The sequence below is a fragment of the Gallus gallus genome, chromosome Z, assembly GCF_016699485.2.
Source record: "Gallus gallus isolate bGalGal1 chromosome Z, bGalGal1.mat.broiler.GRCg7b, whole genome shotgun sequence".
NCBI classification, from domain to species: Eukaryota; Metazoa; Chordata; class Aves; order Galliformes; family Phasianidae; genus Gallus; species Gallus gallus.
The window spans coordinates 63,544,046-63,567,549 of record NC_052572.1 but is presented as its reverse complement, the minus strand read 5'-3'; the positions used below and the strand labels follow the sequence as shown (position 1 = coordinate 63,567,549).

At 38.4% G+C, this 23,504-nt stretch overlaps 1 protein-coding gene across 6 annotated transcripts in view; it reads left to right on the top strand.

Moving 5' to 3' along the window:
* The window catches only part of XRCC4 (X-ray repair cross complementing 4), a 180,754-nt gene that overhangs the window by 122,367 nt on the left and 34,883 nt on the right, over positions 1-23,504 (top strand). For 2 of the 6 annotated variants that reach the window (XM_025145264.3, XM_046905904.1), the window contains exon 8: positions 13,291-13,363. The exons of the other annotated variants lie outside the window; for them this stretch is intronic. In XM_025145264.3, coding sequence (XP_025001032.1) covers positions 13,291-13,363 — 73 coding nt within the window. The remainder of the gene's footprint in view (positions 1-13,290; positions 13,364-23,504) is intronic. 6 annotated transcript variants of the gene reach the window in all.

The window sequence follows — 23,504 nt, the reverse complement described above, 5'->3', positions numbered from 1 at the left end:
CTTTCCTTCCTTTTTTGCCTTGCCCTTGGCAGGAGCAATAGATCACCAGTCCTACCAGATAGACTGTTGTGACTACCCCACATGAATCTCAAAGATTGTGCTGTAACTTTGTGAGGCCTGATGGGAGCTCTGATAAGTGATACTTATCTTCTGAACAGTTTTCAGTAAATATTTAATCTTGCATAAGATGTGAGTGAAAAGAAGGGTTGTGTTCATTACCTGTGTTGTATGACTTGTGGCAGTACAAAAATGGGGTGTAGACAGAGGCAAAAGAATGGAATCATTGATTAAAACACATAGCAATGTCTGTGAAAAAAGAAAAAAAGCATTAGAAAAACATCTAAAGTAATTCTATGCCCATCTGGAATGAACAAGGCAGAAGTGAATACACCACAGAACAGTTACCTTTGCTTTCTCCTGGGTGACACTCTATTCTGTTTTTGTTTTCCCTCCCTTTTTTTTTTTTTTTTTCTGTCTTTGTTTTAACTGAATGGTAGATAATTAGAAACTCTTCCACAATCCATGTGGGAAGGGGTGATTTATTTCCATCAAAAGTGCAAGGAATTGGTATCCACGTCGTCGTTTCACCCTGTTCCCAAGGGAAAGATGGGAAAATATGAGGGCTGAAAGCCCGAGGCAGAGAAAAACGAGCATTATCCACTGACCTTTGAGGTTGCACTTTCTCCTGAGCAAAGCTACTCAGCACTGTAGTTTGTAGCACATCTCACCAAATTTTCTCTCCAGTAATAGTCTAATAATTGACTATTGATGGATAAGTTATTACTCTGTGGAGCTGACAGGATCGTACCCTGTGTTTTCTCAGGGCATGTTCTTTAGAGCAGGATTTTATTGCTGTGCCAAATCTGGTGAGATATATGTCTCAAATGATTAATCTACAATGTATTTTAATGAAACTGGTAGCTGTGAAATTATAAGAGGATGACTTAAAGAATGGAAACGGTATGCTCTTCCACTACTTTTCTGGTAAATCTTCAGTGTTCTCTTGCTTTTCTAATAACGTTTTTACAGCATAATGATTTTTGCATTAAATTTTATATTGTAAACCTCTTTTAGGTATGCTGTTTTGTGGGTTTTTTTTTTTTTTTTTTTTTTTTGTATCTTAGCACCATAGATTATTTCTGTTAAATATCTCCTTTTTTAAGTTATTAAATAATTCCTGCCTGTGTTTTTTAATGTGTGAAGCAAAATAATTGCTTCTGAGAAGTAAGTTGAGGTAAGAAACAAGAAAGACTTTGTGGCTGAGCTAATTGGCAGTATTGGAATATTCCCTGTCTTTTGATGTGAAGCAAGCTATAATATTTTTTGACTTTTGAGTGGAAGTGTTGGAAGAAGGAAAAGAAGGACTTTGCATTAAAAATAACAAAGAAGGAAGTATTTAAAAGCCCCCCATAACTCCTCATGATTGGTATACAGCAGCAAATATGCCATTTTTATGAACATTTCTGTAAAGGACTTGTGATGATGGTGTTAATTAAATGCACATTTCCTGAAAAAGCTCATCAGGAATGATTATTTTCACGTTACTTTTAATGGAAGAAATAGGTAATGTAGCTGCCTAAGATTTTGGTTGTATGCACTGGGTGGAGATTAGGGGTAGACTGATGAAAAGCCTATGCAATCATGCTTGCGTGCTCAGTCCTGATATTAAAAATAGTGCATAAGAATATGAGATGAAAGGTTGGCCGTGTTAATGAGATAAAGCTGCTTCAAGATTTTTTTCTTGTTCATCAGACTGATCATGAGCTATGGCTTCTACACTGGATTAAATAAGAGTATTTCATATTGCACAACTGTCTGTGAAGATAAATATTGTTTTAACTCATTATGGATCCCAGAAAACATTCAGGAGAAAATCTTATACACAACAGTTCTTTAAAAAGTAGGATTTGGGAAATGATTTCATAAATACTCGCAAATTCTCCTGTTCCATTAAGGCAATTGCTCAGCTTCTGCTCAGTTTGTGCTGACTTTTCAGAAGTGGGATTCAGAGCATGAAGCTATTCATCTTTTTAATTGTCCTTTCTCTGTATGTAGCTTTTTAATAAAGAATTACATTTTCTTCCTTGCCTCCCTCCTCCAAGGAGTCCCACCTCAGTAATGTGGAATGACAAGACTACCATTTATAGTGGCTGCGGTTTTCCATTTTTTTATGTTAAAATGAGTGTGTACTCGTATGTATAAAAACCACAGGACTAAATCCATGTAGTTTACCCATCAAATAGTGACTTCGCTCCTCCTATGACCTTCCCTCCTATGAAGGTCATGTCTAGATGACCTACTTGTTTTTACCTACTTAATTTCACTAATTACTCTTAACTGTAAAGAACTAAATACAGCCAGTAAGAAATATTATAGAGACTTAAGTAATCTGCTGGATCTTCAAAATATAATATATAATATCAAGCAGACTCAGTAACATTTCTTATTGCTTTCTGTCCACCTCCTTTTATGTGACTGTTTCATATTTGCCAAATATGCTATTGAAAATGAATAAGATACAGACATCAAAAAGATTTTATTTTCCAGAACGCTTGAAATATAGTACAAAAATATTGAAAAACCAAAGGGAACTTTGAGTAAAAGGACTTATGATGAGTTTCGTTTTAGTCCTGTATCCTCTGCCTCACAGAAGAGGTTGGTCTTTCAAAATGACATGGAGAAGGAGCAAGAAAAGTCTGTAGTGTAAAAAAAGGTTGAGCGATGACACCAGGAATGAGCATGTAGATGAGAGGGAGCATGCTGGGGGACACTGTGCATTTACTGTTTTATTACACATGTATATGTATCTCTGCAAAGCAGTACATGAACATCTAAAATCCATGGCAGTGGATTTCCAATAATGTTTAGAACATTTCCAAATCTGGTCCGTATGGATAAATACTCATAAATTTATGCACTGTGACTAATACATATGGTATGAGCAAATGCACTTTCATGGTCCATTGAGAGAACTCATCTGTTTCTGTCAACTTGCATCAGGATTCAGCACGACATTAACCAGTATCTTTTTGATGAGTTTTGCCATCTATGGAAGGTATATAGCACATTCTTGTGCATCAAGTCTAAAAACGTACAGAAAAGAGAAAGTATTGGGTAAATTGAATGTTATAGCTGTATTAAAAAAAAATTCCACCGTTTCAATTATCTTAAAGGTAAGCAAAAACAAGACCTTTTTAAAAGCTGCAGGATGTACAGTATTTGGATTAATAATATCCTTGTTTACAAAGAATACCGCTCGCTAGAAGACTCTCTTGATTACTTAATAGCACTTAAGTAAATCCCTTACTTTATTCAGCTGTCAAACTATTCATAATAATTTTCATGTAGCTATTACATCATTTCAGTTTGTACATATGAACAATGTTTTGAAAATAAAAAGATGTTTATGAAATTACATGCTTATACTTTCTCCGTATCATTAACGAGCAACTATTAATGAGCAATTATTAACTAGATATTATTAATTAGCAACTATTATAAGTGTGAATACATATTTGGAATTAAACTGGGGGAAAATATTCAGTTTTCAAAAAAGGTGACCCAAAATAGCCAACATTATAATGCATGTTAAATAGCAGAAGTTGGCTAAAATAAAAGTCTTTCTGAAATGATCTTAATGATTCAAAAGACATCAAATACTGGGATGAATTAAAATCCAACAGTAGTCCAGCCATTGATACAAATATTTCATTCTGTATGTTTAGAATGATTACAGTAATAACAAAGCAGGAAGAGGTTCAAATGTGCATGTAAATGCTATTGTTTATTGAGGATAATTCCATTATAGAAATAGATGGGAGTTCTAATGTGTTTCTTCTTTAAAAGCTGATAATTATTCAAGACTAAAGAACTAAATATTTTTTATGCCACTTTTGTAGGTACAAAAAAGTATTTGACATCAAGGTGACAAATCTTTCTTTTACATTTTAAAATGGTACCTCTTGTTTTGAATTTTTCTAGAAAAGACAGAGTAAAGATGGTTAACCTGGGAAAATAATTTGTGAGAAGGTTGTTGAAAAAGTTGGTAACTTTTTTGTTAAAGTTTGCAATCATTTTGCTTCTTGATTATTATTTGACTGTAGGAAGAAAACAGTTATCAACACTTGATTTGCATTATAATGTCCCCACTCAGATTGTTCCCCAATCTGCTCCTCAGATTCCTACGGAACACTTTAGAATATTTTCATAGTGATTATTTTTCACTCTGAGTGGAGTATGGTACTTGATTTATCACTTCAATGTTCCAGTGCAGCTCCCTGAGCCTTGAAGTTCCAGAAGTGTAAAACTGAGGTAAAGTGATGATAAATCATGTCACTTAGTTTCTTGTGGTGATGTGAAACAGCCAAACTATGCTTTTGTCTCTCTGGGCTTGCTGCCTGGATAACTATTAGGCTACCTAGACAAAACTCTACTTTAATTATAACATGTGCTAAAAAATATGTATTTATGTAAATAAACTTCTCAAGTCTTTAGGATAAAGTACCCCATTAAATAATTTTTTCTGCTAGGAATATAGTTATTTAATTTCCAATTAAATTGGAAGTTGCAAGTGTATAGAATTATTTTTCTGCACAGATTCTGTGTCATTGGCAAGATGTACTCAAACTTCAGATTAAAAAAGGTTCTGTTAATATATGAAGAGTCCCCATAATTTATGTATCTGTTTATCTACACTAATGCCTGAAGATCTCCAAATGTAAATAAAATATCATCATAATGAGCTCCCTTCTGACACCTTAAAAGCATTCAAAGTACATTATGAGCCCCAGATTCAAAGTTACAAAAACTACCAAAAGCACCCAGTTTTTATTGATGCAAATCAGAGCAATCAAAGAACTAGTATAAGGATAACTTTCAAACAAGTATCTCTGTAGGCAGTGCTAATGGTGTGGGATAGAAGCAAAGGAGAAGAGGAGCAGAAAGAAGCAAAATGTTCCTACTACAATACATATCTGTTTTGCACTACTTACTATCATTATACAGAATCATAGAATTGCAGGGGCTGGGAGTGGTGTTCAAGAAACCATGAAAAAGAGGAGCGCGTGGCTCAAGAGATCAAGAGATCATTGAGTCCAACTCCCTTGCTAAAGCAGGTACCCTAAAATAGGTCACACAGGTAGGCATTCAGCCCAGACTTGAATATCTCCACAACCTGTCTGGGCAACCTGTTCCAGTGCTCCGTCACCCTTACCGTGAAGTTCTTCCACATGTTAGCACAGAACTACCTATGTTCAAGTTACAGACCATTATTCCTCGTCCTTTTGCTACGCGCTACGGAGAACAGCCTAAACTCATCCATTTGCCTCCCATCTCCCTTTTGATATTTATAAATATCTGAGTAATATTTAGATATTTATAAATAATTTTAGCAAATATTTATCTAAATAATATTTATTTATAAATTTATACACATTGTACTTCCCAAAGCTGGGAACAGTGGTGTTTGACTGTGCCAACAAGCCACAGAGGAATAGTGTCCTGTTTGTCCCTTGATGAACAGCCAATGAATGATTAGTGAAACACACAGTTCGCCCATGGCTCTGATGACACACCTATACTCACACAACATTATGTTGTCCAGTTCTCAGACTTGGTACCTTTAGTTGGATGGTAGCTGATGTCTTGGAAAAATGAAGGAGATCTCAAGGTACTGAGAAAAATTCTTCAGAGCTGGAGGGATTATCATGATGTGGAGTAAAGTTCAGCATTGCCTAACTGAGCCTTGTAACACTTTATTCATTCTTCTGTGTCAGATCTCTCAGTCTTCTATTTGTATTCATGTTCTCTCCTATTCAGCATAGCACTTCAAAGGTGTGTATGTGCATGCTTGATATGCATCTACACTATTTGTGCTGTAAATAATACCAAGTCAGCCATCACGTCTCAAGGAAGAAGTGGGAATGCTTGTTCAACTATTTATTCAGTGTGACTTGATGTGGGATGTTGCCAGAGACCACAATCCTAAGTTCACAGTGTCTCTGATGAAATGATCTGCAAAGCTGAGATTTTTCTGATGCTGCTGTAACCTTTCTTAGACTAGATTTACAAAAAAGTCATTGTTTTGTCTAAGATGGTGTTAGCCAGGCACTCCTCTTTTTCATGGCTTCTTGAACACCACTCCCAGTTCTACAGTGAGTCCAATGTCCTTCATACTCCCCTTTTGCCAACATTTAAAAAAAAAAACTGATTTTATATCCTCAATAATTCTAACCCTTCTGATACTGAGATCTCTCTGGAAAACCTGCTAATTTATAGTTTGTAACGAATACAGTGATATATGTTGTATCAGCATGTGAATCCTCCTGTGCTAGCATTTGACTTGTTGGAATTTTTACAGCCAACGTGACAAAAAAAGACTTCAAAATGAGAACACTGAAAATACTTTTCAAGCACTTTGGAAGATAGCCTAGAAGAAATCAATGATAAATCTCCTTTAAGAGTGAAGTTGAGCCACAATGAGTTCTTGGGAAGAATTTACCAAAACCCTTTTAAGCTTCATGACATACCATCCTAAAGACATATCTTTATTCAGTATAGAAATATGTGGGTGAAAGAAAGTGCAGATTTAAGGGATGTTTGTATTAGTAAAGTTAAGTATCAGTTTTTTTGTGGAGAATAAGCAGGCCTAAATTTTGCTGGCTATTTAAGTTTGAATATTCAATGCAATCCCTTCAAATGACTTGAATCCTTCTGAATCTGAACTAGCTCTTCACTTTTTTATTTCACATCTTCACATCTTTGCTAGACATTCCTGTCCTGAGTAATGATTAAGTACGGCATTTAGTCTTAAAACATTCAGCGGTATTTATTTGAATGCTGTTTCCTCTCATTAAAAAGCTGAGTCTTAGTTAGGACTTCTAAATCATTAACATTCAATTTTCTGTCACACCTGAAATAGTTGTCCTTAGCAAGACAGAGACATTCTAAGTGTAATTGAGTTCTCTGTTTTTAAATATGTTCCTTGACTGAGTCATGTTGACAAATGCTTTTCATATTGAAAACTTCATAGTTATTAGACCTTGTCAACTTGATGTGGAATTGAGAAAATTATCTGGAGATCTGAAGCCTAACCCTGTCTACATAAATGTGCACCTGTGTATAGGCTAACTTGCAGTCATCTAACATCTCCAACTATTATTATTCAATTGTATATTCTTACAAAACTGTGTTGCCTCCTGCAACGTGGTTTCTATTGTCTGCTAGAAAAAAAATGTGACAGCTCTAAAATGTATAAAGGAGCTGGGAAGTAAGAGAAGACAAATTGTCTTTCTGAGCAATTTCAGTTAAATATTTAGATGAACAAGGTAAAAACACAAACAGAATATCCATAGTTGCAATTTTTTTTTTCTTTTTATTCTTTTTTTAAGCAGTAGCTAACCATGTCATTAGCATCTTAGAGTGGCTTCTGAAATCCACCCTGCCTCATAAATGGTGTCAAATTGAGACAATTTCCTCACCTGAGTTTTAGGTTTGGCCTTAGGTAAGGTAAGTCCTGTTTGATTAACATACCTGCTTAAATTGCTGTGAGGTTGATCAACAAAAGTAGATACCTTTGAAGAACTGCAGTGAACAATCTGATTCATCTAGTATAGATTCAGCATGAGACCTGTTCCTCAGTTCCACATGAATATTTGAAGTCTGATCAATTTGGAAAAAAGTTGTGATTCACCCTCTCAGCTTGTTGTATAATTTAATATCCTGAACATCCAGTAGGCAAGTCTTTTCATCTACAGTTATAAGAAAATGGGGCACTATGTGATTTATGTTGAGCTTATAACTAACTTGATTTGAACTTCATCAGAGTTTCTGAGCCTCTTTTCTAGAAGTTTCTCTTGATAGAGTCAGAGAGCTTAGCTGCTAATTCTAGATCATATGAGGGTTCTGTGCAAGGCCACAATGCATGTGCTTAATGATTTCAGATGCTTCTGAAGTTGGACATTCCTCGAAAATATTTATACCAAATAGCCATTTCAACTGTTAAGTGAACAATTTCAATTCTTCTTGGTGGAGCAATAACATTCAGAAATTTAAAAAAATTTCAATGTTAATGTATATATAACCAAATATATTGAGTCATGTTGGTAGTATGAATTCACATTTTAACTGAAAATTTCTGAAATACGCATGTATTCAAGAGGATTTGTAAGCTTTGGTGACAATATCTGTATTCTTGGAAACTCTTCATACTTGGACTCTGTGACGTAGAATAAATTAAATAGAATCATCAGAGTGACATGACATAATCAACATCCTTCATCTTTAATAAGCTCTTTCACATGCCAGTTCTTCACCTGTATTCTTATGGATCTACTGGCAGAGAAGAATTTTTAAGTCTTCTCTAAGGTTCCTGTTGGTTATTTATTTATTTATTTATAATTTTTGAAGCCTATTGTACAGTATCTAAAATTAATTTTTAGTTAGACAGAAATCTGTGCAAGCCAAGATATTGCTGGGATATAATCATCAAATTCAAATTTTACTGTGAATGTTTAAGCCAGACATATCCCTGGATTTTTGTCTTTTTTTTTTTTTTTTTCCTCAGAAAGAGAAAGATTTACATTCGAACTGTTACATTCTCATTGCTTATACTGCATTGTTGTCAATATGGTGCAACTTTTATCTCCTCTCTCTTCTTCATCTTGCGTCAAAATGAGTTTTCCTGCCAGGCAAATTATAATAAAATTTATATTAACTCAAAAAGGAACTCGAGGCACAGTCCACATTAAGATTGGGAATAACAATTCAATATTTCATTTGTACATAAAGCTTGCATGAAAATACACCAGTAGGACCAACTTTGAAGAACCTTTTTTTATTATAATACTACCTGATTTCAGAAGTACTTTTCTCCTGTCTTTAGTATATACACACTAATTGAAGTTGTACAGTGCTTCAATACCAGGCAAATATACAAAGAAAATAGTACATGCAGTGTTTAACAATGCATACCTATTCAATTGGATAGATAGGAAAACCTCCTAGATAAGTGTTGACTGACAGATCATAAAGGTCTCTGGTGACTAATTATAACTGAACTGACATCACAAGTATGACACAGATGTGTGACAAGAGCTTAAGCAACAGGCTTCAATTTTATTGGAAAGCACTTATGAAGAAAACATAATTAGGCATAAGCAATGCACAGATATAATTGGGAGACAAAAAAAAAAAAAAAAACCTTCATCTGTTTAGAGACTTGCAGTGCTCTAAAAAGACTGTGGCCAACAGGGAAGTTTTTCTCCCTCTCTACTCTACCCTGGTGAGGACACATCAGGAGTACTATGTCTAGTTCTGGGCTGCTCAGTTCAAGAAAGAGAAAGAATTTCTAGAGACATTCTGACAAAGGGTCACAAAGATGATGAGGGGTCTGGAGAATCTCCTTTATGAGGAAAGGCTGAGAGTTCTGGGACTGTTCAGCCTAGAGAAGAGAAGACTGAGAAGGGATCTTATCAATGCTCACAAATATGTAAAAATCTCTCTCTCCTCTTTAGAGATAAGGATCTAAGGGAATTGGTAATATTTAATTTTTTAAATAAGAGATTTAAAATAATTTAATAAATAAAAATATTATAAAATAAAATAATTTAGAGATAAGGTTGTAAGGGAATTGGTAATAAATAATTAGTAAGTGAAAACCCCAGACTTGTCCTGGAGGTATGAGGGAGGGCTCCACTGAGAAGGCTACGAGGCCAATAGCCAAGCTGAAGTGTCTCTATGCCAACGCGTACAGCATGGGAAATAAACAGGAGGAGCTAGAAACTGTGGTGCAATTGGGAAAGTATGACCTAACTGCTATCATGGAAACATGGTGGGATGAATCCCACAATTGGAATACCCTGATTGAGGACTACAGGCTTTTCAGAAGGGATAGACAGGGTAGGAGGGGTGTGGGAGTTCCTTTCTATGTTAGGAAGTGGATAGATAGTGAAGAGCTGTGTCTGAGGAACAGCCGTGATCAGGTTGAGAGTTTGTAGGTGAAAATCAAGGATCAGTCCAGCAAAGGGCATCTAGTGACTGGGGTCTGCTACAGGCCACCTGATCAGGAGGAGGCTGTGGATGAGGCCTTCTTGCTTCAGCTGCAGGAGGTGTCACGCTCACAGGCTCTTGTCCTGATGGGGGATTTCAACCACCCAGATATCTGCTGGAATAGTGGGATGGTGAGTGGCAGACAATCCAGGAGATTCCTGGAGTCTGCTGAGGGAAAGTTCCTGGTCCAGGTAATAGATGGACCGACTCGAGGTGAAGTCTTGCTGGACCTGGTGCTCACTAATGAAGAAGAAAGCATTAGAGACGTTAAGATTGGAGGCAGCCTGGCTGTAGTGACAATGCCTTCTTGGAGTTTGTGATCTTGAAGAATGTGGGCCTGGCTAAAAGCAGATCTAGGACCCTGTGCTTTAGAAGAGCAAACTTGCAGCTGCTCAAGGAACTGCTGAGTGGGATCCCCTGGGAAACTGTCCTTAGGGGCATGGGTATAGAACAGAACTGGCAGCTCTTTAAGGACACCCTTCTGAGAGTGCAACGGCTCTCCATCCCCCTGCAGAAGAAGTCAAGCTGGGGAGGCAGGCGACCATCATCGCTGAGCAAGGACCTGCAGCTTAAACTGAGAGAAAAGGGGGAAATGTTCAGGAAGTAGAAGCAGGGTTGTGTATCCTGGGAGAAACACAGGGCTGTTGTCTGTGTATGTAGAGATAGGATTAGGAAAGCCAAGGTGCAGATGGAGCTGAACTTGGCAAGGGATGTGAAAGATAACAAAAAGGACATCTACAGGTGCATAGGCAGAAGGAGATGGGCCAAGAAGAGTGTTCCCCCTCTGATGAAAGGCAATGAGGAGCTGGCTTCCTCAGACATAGAAAAAGCTGAGGTACTCAGTGAGTGCTTTGCCTCAAGTCTTCACAGGTGGTCAGGCTTTCTGTGTCTGCCAGGACCACGAGCCTCTAGCTTAGGATGTGGGGTGTGGTTTCTGTCCCACTGTAACAATGGAACAAGTCCGATTCCTCCTCCTGACATTGAATGTGCATAAGTCCATGGGGCCGGATGATATCCATCCCAGGGTTCTGAAGGAGATGGCTGATGTGGTTGCTGAGCCGCTCTCCATCGTATTTGAAAAATCATTGCTGTCAGGTGAAGTCTCCGGTGACTGGGAAAAGGGAAACATTACTCCCATTTTTAAGAAAGAGAGAAAGGAGGATCCAGGGAACTACAGGCTGGTGAGCCTCAACTCTGTGCCTGGGAAGATCATGGAGCAGGTCCTCCTAGAAGCTATGTTAAAGTACATACAAGATAAAGAGGTGATCCGAGACAGCCAGCATGGCTTCGCCAAGGGCAGATCGTGCCTGACCAGTCTGGTGGCCTTCTACGATGGAGTGACAGCTTCAGTGGATGGGAGAAGGGTGGTAGATGTCGTCTACCTGGACTTTTGCAAGGCCTTTGACATGGACCCACACCACATCCTTACCTCTAAATTGGCGAAGTGTGGATGTGATGGATGGGCTGTTCAGTGGATTAGGAATTCGCTGGCTGGACACAGCCAAAGGGTTGTGATCAATGGTTCTGTGTCAGGGTGGAGGCCAGTCACAAGCGGTGTCCCTCAGGGATCGGTCTTAGGACTGGTGCTCTTCAATATATATATCAGTGACATAGACGATGGCATCGAGGGCAAGTTTGTGGATGACACCAAACTGAGTGGTGCAGTCGATACGTTGGAAGGAAGGGAAGACATCCAGAGGGACCTGGACATGCTGGAGAAGTAGGTCCATGAGAACCTAATGAGGTTCAATAAGGCTGAGTGCAGGGTGCTGTACATGGGTCAGGGCAATCTCAGGTACTTAAACAAACTGGGGGAAGATCTTCTTGAGAGCAGCCCTGCGGAGAAGGACTTGGAGGTCCTGGTGGACGAGAAGGTGGACATGAGCCAGCAGTGTGCGCTTGCAGCCCAGAAGGCCAAGTGTGTTCTGGGCTGCATTAAAAAAGAGGTGGCCAGCAGGGAGAGTGAGGTGATTGTCCCCCTCTACTCGGCTCTTGTGAGGCCCCATCTGCAGAACTGCTTCCAGGCCCAGGGCCCCTAGTACAGGTAGGACATGGAGCTCTTGGAGCAGATACAGAGGGGGACCACTAAGATGATCAGAGGGCTGGAGCACCTCTCCTATGAGGAAAGGTTGAGGGAACTGGGCTTGTTTAGCTTGGAGAAGTGAAGGCTCCAGAGAGACCTCATTGTGGCCTTCCAGTACTTGAAGGGAGCATATAGACAGGAAGGGGAGCGGCTGTTTACAAGGCTGGATAGTGATAGGACAAGGGGGAATGGTTTTAAACTGGGACAGGGGAGGTTTTGGTTGGATATTAGGAGGAAGTTTTTCACAAAGATGGTGGTGACACACTGGAACAAGTTGCCCAAGGAGGTTGTGGATGCCCCATCCCTGGAGGCATAAAAGGCCAGGCTGGATGTGGCTCTGGGCAGCTTGGTCTGGTGGTTGGCGACCCTGCCTGTGGCAGGGGGTTGAAACTAGATGATCATTGTGGTCCTTTTCAGCCCAGGCCATTCTATGATTCTATGATTCATTCTATGATGTGGTGTGGGATCATGCCAGAGCCCTTACAGAAGGCCAGTTAGATAACATCAAGGTTGCCATCTGTTGCCCTTCCTTTGTCCACCAGTGCTGTCACTACATTGTAGAAGGTCATCACACTGATCAGGCACAATCCGCCCTTGGTTAAGCTGCACTGGCTGTCTTGGATCACCTCCTCATCTCACATATGCTTTAACATAGCCTCCTGGAGGATTTTACCAGACATAGGGGCTCAGCAGCCTGTAATTCCCTGGGTCTTCCTTTCTCCCTTTCTTAAAAATGGGAATGATTTTTCCTTTTTTCCAGTCACTGTGGTCTTTGCCAGACAGCCACGACTTTTCAAATGTGATGGAAAGTGGCTATCAACAGTGCTACCTTCCTTGAGGAGCTGTTCTGAGTTCCCTGGGGACAAATCTGAGTTTTTTCCTGCTGATTTCTAGTGTGATGGCATTCCTTGATTCTTCTCTGTCACCCAGAAGTCCCTCCCCTTTCTTTATCAAATCTAGTTTAGAGCTCTGCTAATCAGTGCAGTCAGTTTGCTACCCAAAGCATTCTTGCCCTTCCTGGTCAGTTGCATTCGATATGATGTCAAAATGCCTGATATCTCAAAGGCCTGTCCAAGATTATAGAACTCAAAGCCTTGTGCATGGCACCATCCACACAGGCAATCATTCACACTATCCTTTCTCTCCTTTTTTCTTCCCAGCTGCCAGCTTCCAAATGGGAGGACAAAGAACACTACTTGCACTCCTGTTCCTTTCAGCATCCTTCCAAGAGATGTAAAGTTTACTCTTTTAATGTTTTGTAGTTAACTTTCTAAAGCTTCCTGTAACCCAACTTGAATGAGTAGAAGTGGATAGTAGTCTTCTACCTTTATCAGACCCAGTAGTCTCTTCTTGATGTCTCAATCATGGATCCCCAGGAGACAGCAAACCTCTCTGGAGAGATTATCTGGGTGGCAAGTGGGTGCCTCAGTGCCTCTCATCGAGGAGTACCCAGTTAATAAGACCGCTAACCTTTTTTTTGGTAGCACTTTTTCTAATATGGCTCCTTGATTGGACTAACTCAATGTACTTGTCTCTTCCTTGGGTCCTAACTTCTTCCCATCCCCTCTCCTCTTTCCAGCCCCAGTGCCTTGTATCTGCCCAGTGCCTTGTATCTGTTGCTTAGGAGCACGCTGGGAAGAAGGGAGAACTACTTCTGCATGGTGCAGAGACAAAGATGCAGTCCCCCTCATCTTGCATGTATTTTAAGGAAATAATCTTCCATCAGTGTATTTTACTTAGATCAGTCTAGTCCTTAATTCATCCAACTAGCGTATCATTTTATGTGAATAACAGACCTAGGATGTGATATGTGATTGTCTGTGCGCAATTATCAGTTGGATTAGAGTGCACAATTTTCATCGCATGTCTTTGCTCTTATACCTAGACTTCAAAGCAAGATGCATTTATTTTCTTTTATACTTCTCATCCATTAAGCATTCCCCAAAACCAGTCTAATGGTCCAGAACTTTCCCTTACTACCACTGTGCAGATCCTGTAAACAAGACAGGTACCTCTTCTTAACCTGTAGATAGTTGATACCTTGTAGGCACAAAATCTCCTGGACTTTTTATGAACCCACAGAACAGGAAAACTCCTTGTTTTCCACAAGACTACACAACACTGCACTAATTGCCTCACAAGTCAGTGCCTGCTAGGCTCATTCATCTAATCCACTCAGCCATGCATTTATCTCAATATGTTACATCAGTGGGTACACCTGTTAGAGTAGCCTCCTGTAATTACTGTAGACTGGAACCTAATTCAGAGAAAAGTGAGTACATTCAGTCTGTTTCAGGCATAATTTATCCGCTATTGTCATTGTTCAGCTGTTATTACTCAAATTAGTATGATTTTTGCTATTATAGATAGACCTAAGTTAAGGGTTTTTTCGATGCATTCAAAAAAACAGGAAAAATACTTTGGAAACTGAAAAAGCAGTTGTCTGTTAGAAAATGTGTCGGTTAAAACTGTAATGAATTCTGAGTTAATTTTATATTTATACTGTGAACTCCATCACTGGAATATTTATTCATTTCCTTTTTGTTCATAACCTAATAATTAACAGTAGAGACTTTGAAAAAGACGTTTTTTCTTGCTATTTTATATTGATGTTTCTTATCTTTATTCCTCATACAACTGAGTACACCCATTGCTGTTCCCTGAAGCTAATGCAAGAATTTAAAATTCAAAGCACTGACAGACATGGATTGCTGTTCAAACAACACATCTAAATGTTCTTAAACACCTTCATGAGTTACATACTCAGAGTGGGCTATATCAATGAAATCTATTGTGTAATATCAATGAAATCTATTGTGTACCTTTTATTTATATTCCTTTTTCTATCCAAACAGTTGTCTTTAAGATACTCTCCCAAACCCAGTCTGATGATTATTGTACTGTTTCTTGTATTTTGTTCACCAGCATCTGAAAAAAAGAACAAAGTAATAAATTTTGAATGTATAAGAAGTGGTCCCTAGAGTTAGTATTCAACACAGACCGTTTACTGTTTGCAATTTACGATTATTTCTTCACATTTGGAAAATATTCAGAGTGAATATTTTCTCTTTGAATACACCAAAGATAACTAAGGCTAATTTTATTGTAACTTTGTGTTCTAGTACAGTATGCAACTATTCAGGTTATTGTGGTGTTTTTGTTAGGCTGCAAAACTACTGTACAGAAGACAGGGGACCTTTGCTGACCTAACTATACAGTGTCTGAAGATTTTTGTATGCATCCATTTTCTTGTGTAGCATTTTTCCACTCAAAGTTTGAAAGAGATATGTAGTTAACAGTACTAAACATAAGAGAATGAGCCTATAGGAAGGAGTGCACTGAGATTAGGGAAAAATCAATTCTGTAGCAAACAGGTGATCAATACAGCATGATTAAATGGATGAGTACAGATATTTATCAAATCTGAAATATCTATCATTCCTGTTATGGATTCAGCCTGTTCTCCTGTCCTGATCTCATCAGTTACGAAAGTCACTGGGAAGTTGGCCTGCTTTTAGTCTTTGAATGGTATGTTTGTATGCACGTCTATCATTACATACTGATCTTACTCTATAGAATGCTTTCATCAGTCCTCTGGTTTCTTGTTTTTGTAGTCACACTGAGATTTTTATTGAGAATGAAGACAAGCAGAAAAATATTAATTCTGGTGGCTTGAATTCTCATATTATTTCAGAATGCAGTTCTTGTTTGGACAATGCCATAATTACATGGAGCTAGAATAAGCAACTAGTTTTTTTTATCTATGTGGATGGAAGTTTCAATTTCCTATGTTGTGTTTTCCAGAAATTGTTTAAATAGATGATCCTTCTGTCTTGAAAAAGATAGGACCAAACTGTAAGCTTTACCAATTTAGATAACTTGCAGGACTTTGCTAAAGAGTTGGATTCTTCTTTTTCAGACTTAGGCGAAATTTCATCTGTGTTTCTTTTATATGGCATGAAGTTTTTTGACTGGGAAATGGAAAGGAATTGGTTCTCCGAAGTGAAAGAGTAATAAGGGAAAATGTAATTGCTGTTCTCTTTCTCCATAGTTCCACTGAAACTCTTGTCAAATGACAAGGTCATAAAGATGTGGTCTACAAAAGCATAAAATCAATCCATGACATCTATTCAAGATGATGTCAGCAAGGGAAAATAGGAACCCATTGCATCCTCTTTCTCCCTGAAAGACTGCAAGCATCTAGCGACAGTGTGAAATGAGAATGCTAGGTAAGGGGTATAGTTGTCCTCCACAGTGTCTCCAGAGACAGAACTTCCAAGAACTCCCACGTTCTCAAGAAGCCACTGATGACTGGGATGGCCATGCAGCTCCTTTATAAAGAAAGTGCTTTACAGCAGAGTATTAAAATGTAGGGTACACTCTTGGTGCCTAACTTGGAACTGTTTCAGTGACATCAAGAACAGGATATGTGAACATGATATTTCAAGTTGGTGTGTGTTGTCCCACTGAAGCCAAAAGTTTGAACTGTACTTGATGCAAATATTTACATTGCTACTTTATGTTAATGAAGGCTTACTGATACAACAAAAAATGCTCAAAAAATCTGATGACAGGCGGGCAATACTTGTATGCAGCCATGGACAAGTTCCCAAATATCGATTATGTTTGAATTTGTATTTGCTGATAATCAACTACAGTTGTCATTCAGAGAGCATTGTAAACTATTTTTTGTTAAATCAGTTAGATGAGGTCATTTAATGATTTAAAAATGTACCATGGTTATCTGTGGGAAAAAAAGCTTTCATCCTCATTCAATCAGGTATCTGTGTCTTCGCAGTCAGAAGGATCACCTAGTGAATTGACCAGAATAATGTGCTGAAAAACAGCTTAGCAGGTGGAGAAGCAATTTATCACTAATCTGTTTCAGGTTTGCCAGAGGTGATCTCTCATTTTGAACGGTAGTTGTTGAAACACAGAGGGGGTGGTGAGTGAAAATGGGCAGGTGAAATTATTCAAAGTGAAAACTGCTTGCCAGAAAGCTGACTTCCTAGGAACAGTGTTTTGCAGAGCACAAGTAATGTTTTAGCATCTGAGTCCTTGTGACTACCAGTGGAAGGAAGATGTCTAAGCGACCATGACTTGCAAGTTTAAAACCCTCTTCCTGTATGCTGCTAGGAAAGCACCAGAATAGGAAGTTTAATTTCAGCAGTGTGTAATGAGGTCGGTGACAGCTGCTGAGCACGCACCACTCTTCAGAAAAAGGCCACTCTGTACTCTCTGTGGAACATTTCAGACATGCATTTTATCCTTGGCTTTTGCAACTGGACAGCTTAGTCATCCTGGTATTAACAGTTCTTGTATTGTGGGCCTTGCTATAAGCTGATTACGTAGATAAATTATTGCTAAACAAGCTATTAATTTAATAAGTGAATTTAAAGAGCAGTGTATTGCACAAGTCTCTGAATGACACTCCTACTCCACAACTGTCACTTTTTGTACTTCAGCTTTCTCCAGCTCCAAGGGATACAAGGCTTGGCCCCAAGGAGACAGGCACATAGCCCAAGAAGCTCCATATGAGAAATTGATCTGCGATTGCTCTTTCAGGATATTTCAGAAATAGAAAAGCTCTGGCTCTTTCAAGAGCCTTAAAAATTCTTATCAAATAGATGTTCTATGAGCTTGAGTTTCTCAGAGGTAGTTCTGCTTGATCAGCTTTTGAAAAATGTCTCTGGAGCTGAGAAAGCTGAGCATTCAGCTTCTGTACAGCCAAATGAACTGATCTGAATTACTATTTTCACTGCCTGGTTAATGTTTTTGCATACACTGATACTGTATTTTCATTCTGCTAGCTAATCTTTGTTTCTTTTATATGCCTATGACTTGGCACACAAGACTGCAGCACTAGCTACGAGTAAGCAATATTATAGGGAAGGATTTGTAGTGCTGTTCAGTCCATGCACAGCACAGCTGGGGAAATAATGCAAAAAGTATGAGAAATTATTGTGGAAAACATGAAGTGTTCTTGTGAGAACTCTCATAAGTGGCTTCTGAAGTGCAAGAAGCTGTACCATATGTGAGGCTGGCAGAGAATGTTTCTGGGGGAATACAGTCCTTGGAGGAACTAATTCTGACGGTTTATCAAAGGCATAAAGCAAGACAAACTGGGAAAGTAAATAGGCTGACAGAGCTGCCTTTGTCCGGACAGGTTTGGGACACAATGACCTTGTGTTGTTGCTTCCTGCTATAGCTTCAACAAATGTTCCTTTCCAATCTCTGCTAGTTAAGCACTTTTAGTGCACTTGATTACTCCTCTTTCATCTCACTGCTCACTCCTGCAGTTGGGGCAAAGGGGAAAGAGGGGCAAGGGGGCAAAAAGTAAGGGTTTGACCTGTAGCTGATGCTATTCTGCTGTTCTGATGCAAGATTTTTCTTAGACAGCCTGTCTTTTTGTGCATTTTCTTCGCCAAGATGTCAAACTTGTGGCCAGGCCTGGTAAAACATGAGCTTAATCATGTCCAGAAGATTGGATGTTCTAATGGTGTCTGTGTTCCTATGGATGCAGATAGAAGTTTACTGGGATTTTTGCATGTGCTTTGGTTCTCAAATTCCCAGGAAAAGTTTACTGTGCTCAGTCACTATCTTAAGAAAAAATTAAAAAAAAAAAAATTAGTTCTATAATACCTGCAGTGCTTTTATTCTTTCAGGCCTTTGGTACTCTTTGGTGAGTGGATCTTATAAGGGGAATGCAGGGAGCGAAAGACAAAAGGAAGAAAGGCATTTCCATATTTTCTTCTCTCTGCTCTAGAGTTGAAGTAAAAAATCTGTTATACCAAAGTCTATGGAGCAGTTAGAAACCATTTTCTGTTTGTTTCCTCTGTCAGAGGCTATCTGCAAGCACTGTATTACTTGCCAAAGATTCAGGTAGCCAAACATCTCTGTGTCACTGATCTAAACCTTCCCTGTAGAAAGAGAAAAGGATTTGTTTTTAGGTTTTCTGATCCATTGGCTTGACTATTAAAGCTAATTATAATCAGAAAGTCAGATTTCCAAATGTAGTAAAGTCACTAAAACTTCAAATATCAGCTTTGGAGGAATGACCAACTGTGTAATGAAAGCCACAAAAGATCACTGAACTGCTTCTCTGTAATTCTTTTCCTGTTTACTAACCATATAAGCTGATGCTGGGAGCCGTCTGCTGCTCTTCTTTTTCTCTAAAGTGCAGTAGTGAGCTATAAAAGCAATCAAATGAAAGCCCTTAAGGTCTAGTGGGCAATAACCGAAACAAAAGGTACAGTTTTCTTTCAGCACAACCAAGACAACATTTCTTTGATTCAACAGCTGAATGTCCAAGTAAATAAAGGAAGAAGACCATCACTTGCGCTTACTTTGGGAGCAATTAATAGCCCTTTGATAACACACTATTTCCTTTTTGTCCGGTTCTTCCATTGCCCTTCCTTTCCTCCTGCTAGTTAAGCACCCTCAGTAGACTTTCATCTCATACTGTGGGCAGCAGAAATGCGTATGTTTTTTTTTTTTTCCAGGTGATTAATTTTTTGAGGTTTTGTATCTTAGGGAGACAAAGCCTACCTTTTTAAAAAGGAGTAAGTAAGAACGTTTGTCTCACTATCCCTTTTACTTTCCTCTGTAACTTACAGTTGGGCTAAAACGTCTTGCACATCCTGGATGGAAAATTAAGTTATTTCTTTTTGTTCTGTTATGCATTATTTTTTACCTAGCTAGAAAATATTAGAATGTTCCTGTGTATCTTACCCCATTTGTTAATAAACAAGTGAAGGAGAAGGAAAAGGAAGTTTCAACTGGTTGTATTTCTCTAAGCAGAAAATGTTCTGGAAAGTTTAATTTTTTTTTTCTTTTCCTTTACTGATGAATGATTTTTTATTCTTAAAGCCAACAAAGCCCATCTTTTCCAGTGATGAATGATTGAATTTGATCTGCAGCTCTCTGTATATTTGTTTACAGTCCTAACTTACTGCCACATCTAAATATCAATTCCAGACTTTGTTTTTTTGAATTTTTTTAATAAGAGATTTTTCTGACAATTCTGACACTGACGTGCTGAAGTCTTTGTCTCTAGCAAAAATTTAATACCATGCAACTGAGATTTCTTTAATCCTAGTGTCAGGGTAATTTGCCTCACATAGCAGTGGTGTAAAATTCAAAGCTTCTTATTAATTTCATTGTTATCCTGGTCATTTTTTAGATGGATAGCTCTCAGTCATATTGAATGTATTAAAATCTGTGAGTCCTTTGGTTTGTATATGCCCTCAAGAAGAAAACCATGGAGCAGCCATGAGCTAAATGCTTTTCAGGTTTGTGTATATGTTTTAATAATGGTGGGAGTGGTAGCTCAGAACAGCTTGTGGATTAGTAAGAAAGAACTGCAAGTAAACAAAGTTTTGCAGAAGCAAATTTAAGCTAGCATGTATTCCTGCCAAAATTCAAGAATTGTTCACAGCAGACAAGCCCTCAGGCTGGAACAGGGCATTTTGTAATAGTGTTCCATTTCTCTAGTCTTGCCCTTGCGAACGTCTGAGTTTCTGTCTATACTTTTAAAGCCTCTGAGCTTCCTTCATTTGAGCAGGAGGAATATAGTTTCCTCACCCTTCAGCAACTCTTACCTTACTTGGAAACATTAAGTCACAGAAGAAATTTTGTTTTTGAAGTTAATGAAGGCCTATGCCGGAATTATAAGAATTACACCCAACACCTGACGTGTTCTACTGAAGCCAGTATAAAGATCCATGCTCATTAAGAGAATTGTAGACTGCTCATAGAGTGTGAGGTTATGTAATTCACATATAACACATGCGAGATATAAAACTCACATAGAACTATACTGTACCCTAACTCAGACTGAATTTTAATCCCTGTATGGTTTAAAGGCTGTGAGTTGGTTTTGAGGTGGTTCCTATCCACTCAGTTTTTTGACTCTGCAGCCACACAGAATTTGAAAAGGTCTGTGTTATGAGTGAGCATCCACATGGTTGCTCCCTCTTTGCTCTTTTATCCTTTCTCTACTTCTACGGCCTTGCTTGTTTATGGCAAATAGTCTCTAAAGTCCCACAAATTTAATACAGTCAAATGACTAATAGTACAGCACTGCTGAGTCCAGATCACCCACTTTGAGAGTAATACAGAAGGTGGCTCTCCGTCCCTGCCACGCCCTGCTCTTTGAGTCATGGTCTGACTCATCTTGCACCCCCTCAGCAACCCCTAACCTACAGCACACAAGAGACAGAATTAATCTTTTGTTTCTTTTATTTTTCTTAATTATTTATCAGGCGTAAAATTACTTGTCTCATAAAACTAATATTTGTAAGCAGATTTGCTTCTTCCCTCAGTCTGTTCAGAAGGTCCCCCCTGCTACCTCCCTCACCTCGTGCTGATGCTTAACACTGAATCTTTCTTTGTGGAGAGGTTAGACAAAGCAACTTCCAGTCTGCCTGCTTCTTTTACTGTGAGAGAGCACAAATCTTTGCTGATAGCCTTTATCAAGTTCTAAAAGCTTTTCCAAGCAGCTTGCTGATTTCTTCTTCTACTTTTTTCTTTCTTTCTTTCTTTCTTGTGTGTGTGTTGGTTTTGCTGTTTCCTGTATTAGGTCCTAGCCAGCAGCTTTTAACCAAAGCTCTTTCCCAAACACTGTATTTCATCAGCGTATTGCAGTGACACTGATTTTGTCTAGTGTTTTTAATATTTCTTCTGTGAAACAAGGCTCAGTTCTTGTCTTTATTCCTGACATGTAACATCTAATACCTTTAGGGAGTTGAATAGCTCTCTTAATCAGGTAGAAGGAACATTGTTTTAACTTCTGCTGCAAAAAAAAAAAAAACCAAAAAACCGAGTCTTTAAAAGGATTGAGTGCTTTAGGGAAATGCTGCAGCTGAAGGCATATATTTTGAATACCTGATGATATTGGGTTACTGCTGGATGTTACAAATAGCATTTGTTTCACTGTCTCACAGTATTATACCAAACAGTGCTTAGATTTCAGTTTTGGGAAGGAAAATTGTTGGTTTGGTGGTGGTGGTGGTGTTTTTTCTTTAAAGTCAGTGTTTATGAAATAGATGGTCTGGAAGGAGGTTGCATGGAAAAGAAGGCCAAATTGGATATCACAGATCAAATCACAGTCCTTACGCTTTTGACAGAGCTGAAAGCTGGCATGCTTTATTTTCCACTGTTGGCACAAATATTAACCTGATTTTTAGAGCATGAGCAGTTGAAACACTGCACCCTGTCCATCCACTTCTCTCACATCTGCTTGTTTTTCACCCTGCAGCCTCAGCTTGTAAAGATCATTGTTTTAAAATTAATCAACTGCAGATTTTCAAAACTCAAAACATTGTCAAGGAAACTGGGGGGTTTTGATAAGGAATTGATGGTCTTGGAGGTTCTATTTAAATCAATTTTCTGATTTTAGAAAAACTTTGTGCAGTTTTAGTATTGTTCTGTTACAGGTTGAGTGCTTTCACGATAAGGACCATTTTTGTGTTCATCTGTCTGAGAATGAAGTGATACATTTAGACAGATTTAGAATTTGAGAAAAAACATATCATTGCAGACGTGCAGTGACAAGCCATGTGCCTACTCACAGGTATTGTCCTTCTTTGTGGCGATATTAGTATGGTCTCCCCAGAGTTTCTCCATAGATTATAAGTACTTTTATTTTAAATATAAGCTGGTCAGTCCTCGGAGCTGTGCTCCATATTCAACACTTAAAAAAAACATTAGAAGAATATAACAGACGCAAGATTTTTTTTCTTTCTTCTTGCACCAAGATAAGAAGACTGAGAAGTCACAGCAAGTGGCATCGTTGTGGATGAAACCTGTACCCATTAGATTCATGAGGTCTGAATGTCCACAATGAGGTTGCAAAAGCAACACACAAAATTTGAGCCACTCTTTTTTATGACCATTATTATTTTATGCCATATTTCACATTCTTCCCAAGCGTTACAGAACCCTATTTTAGGTTGGAGAGAAAGAATGGTATAAGAAGAGCCAAATAATAAAGGATAAAATTGACACTTCCGAAAATCAGTAGGACTTAGTGAAACCAACCTAAGAATATAAAAAAAGCAATTACACTTCTAGTAATATGGTGGAGTTATTGGAGGGTAGGCTTTTTGCTCATTCATTTTGTTGCTTACTTCATTTTTTAGAAATTCAGGACACTTTCTGTACAGTGGCATAAGCAAGGGTATGATATTATCCACTATTTCCCTTTTCTTTCAGCTACTGTACAAACAGCCAATATGTATAGTGGCAGTATGTCTGATCAGATAGGCACTTACTGGTTTTTGTCGAAAGGCAGACATAACTCATCCTACCATTTAAAGGCAGTTTTCCTCACAGAAAATGAACAAGCACTCAAGATCTAAACTGGTAGATCTGA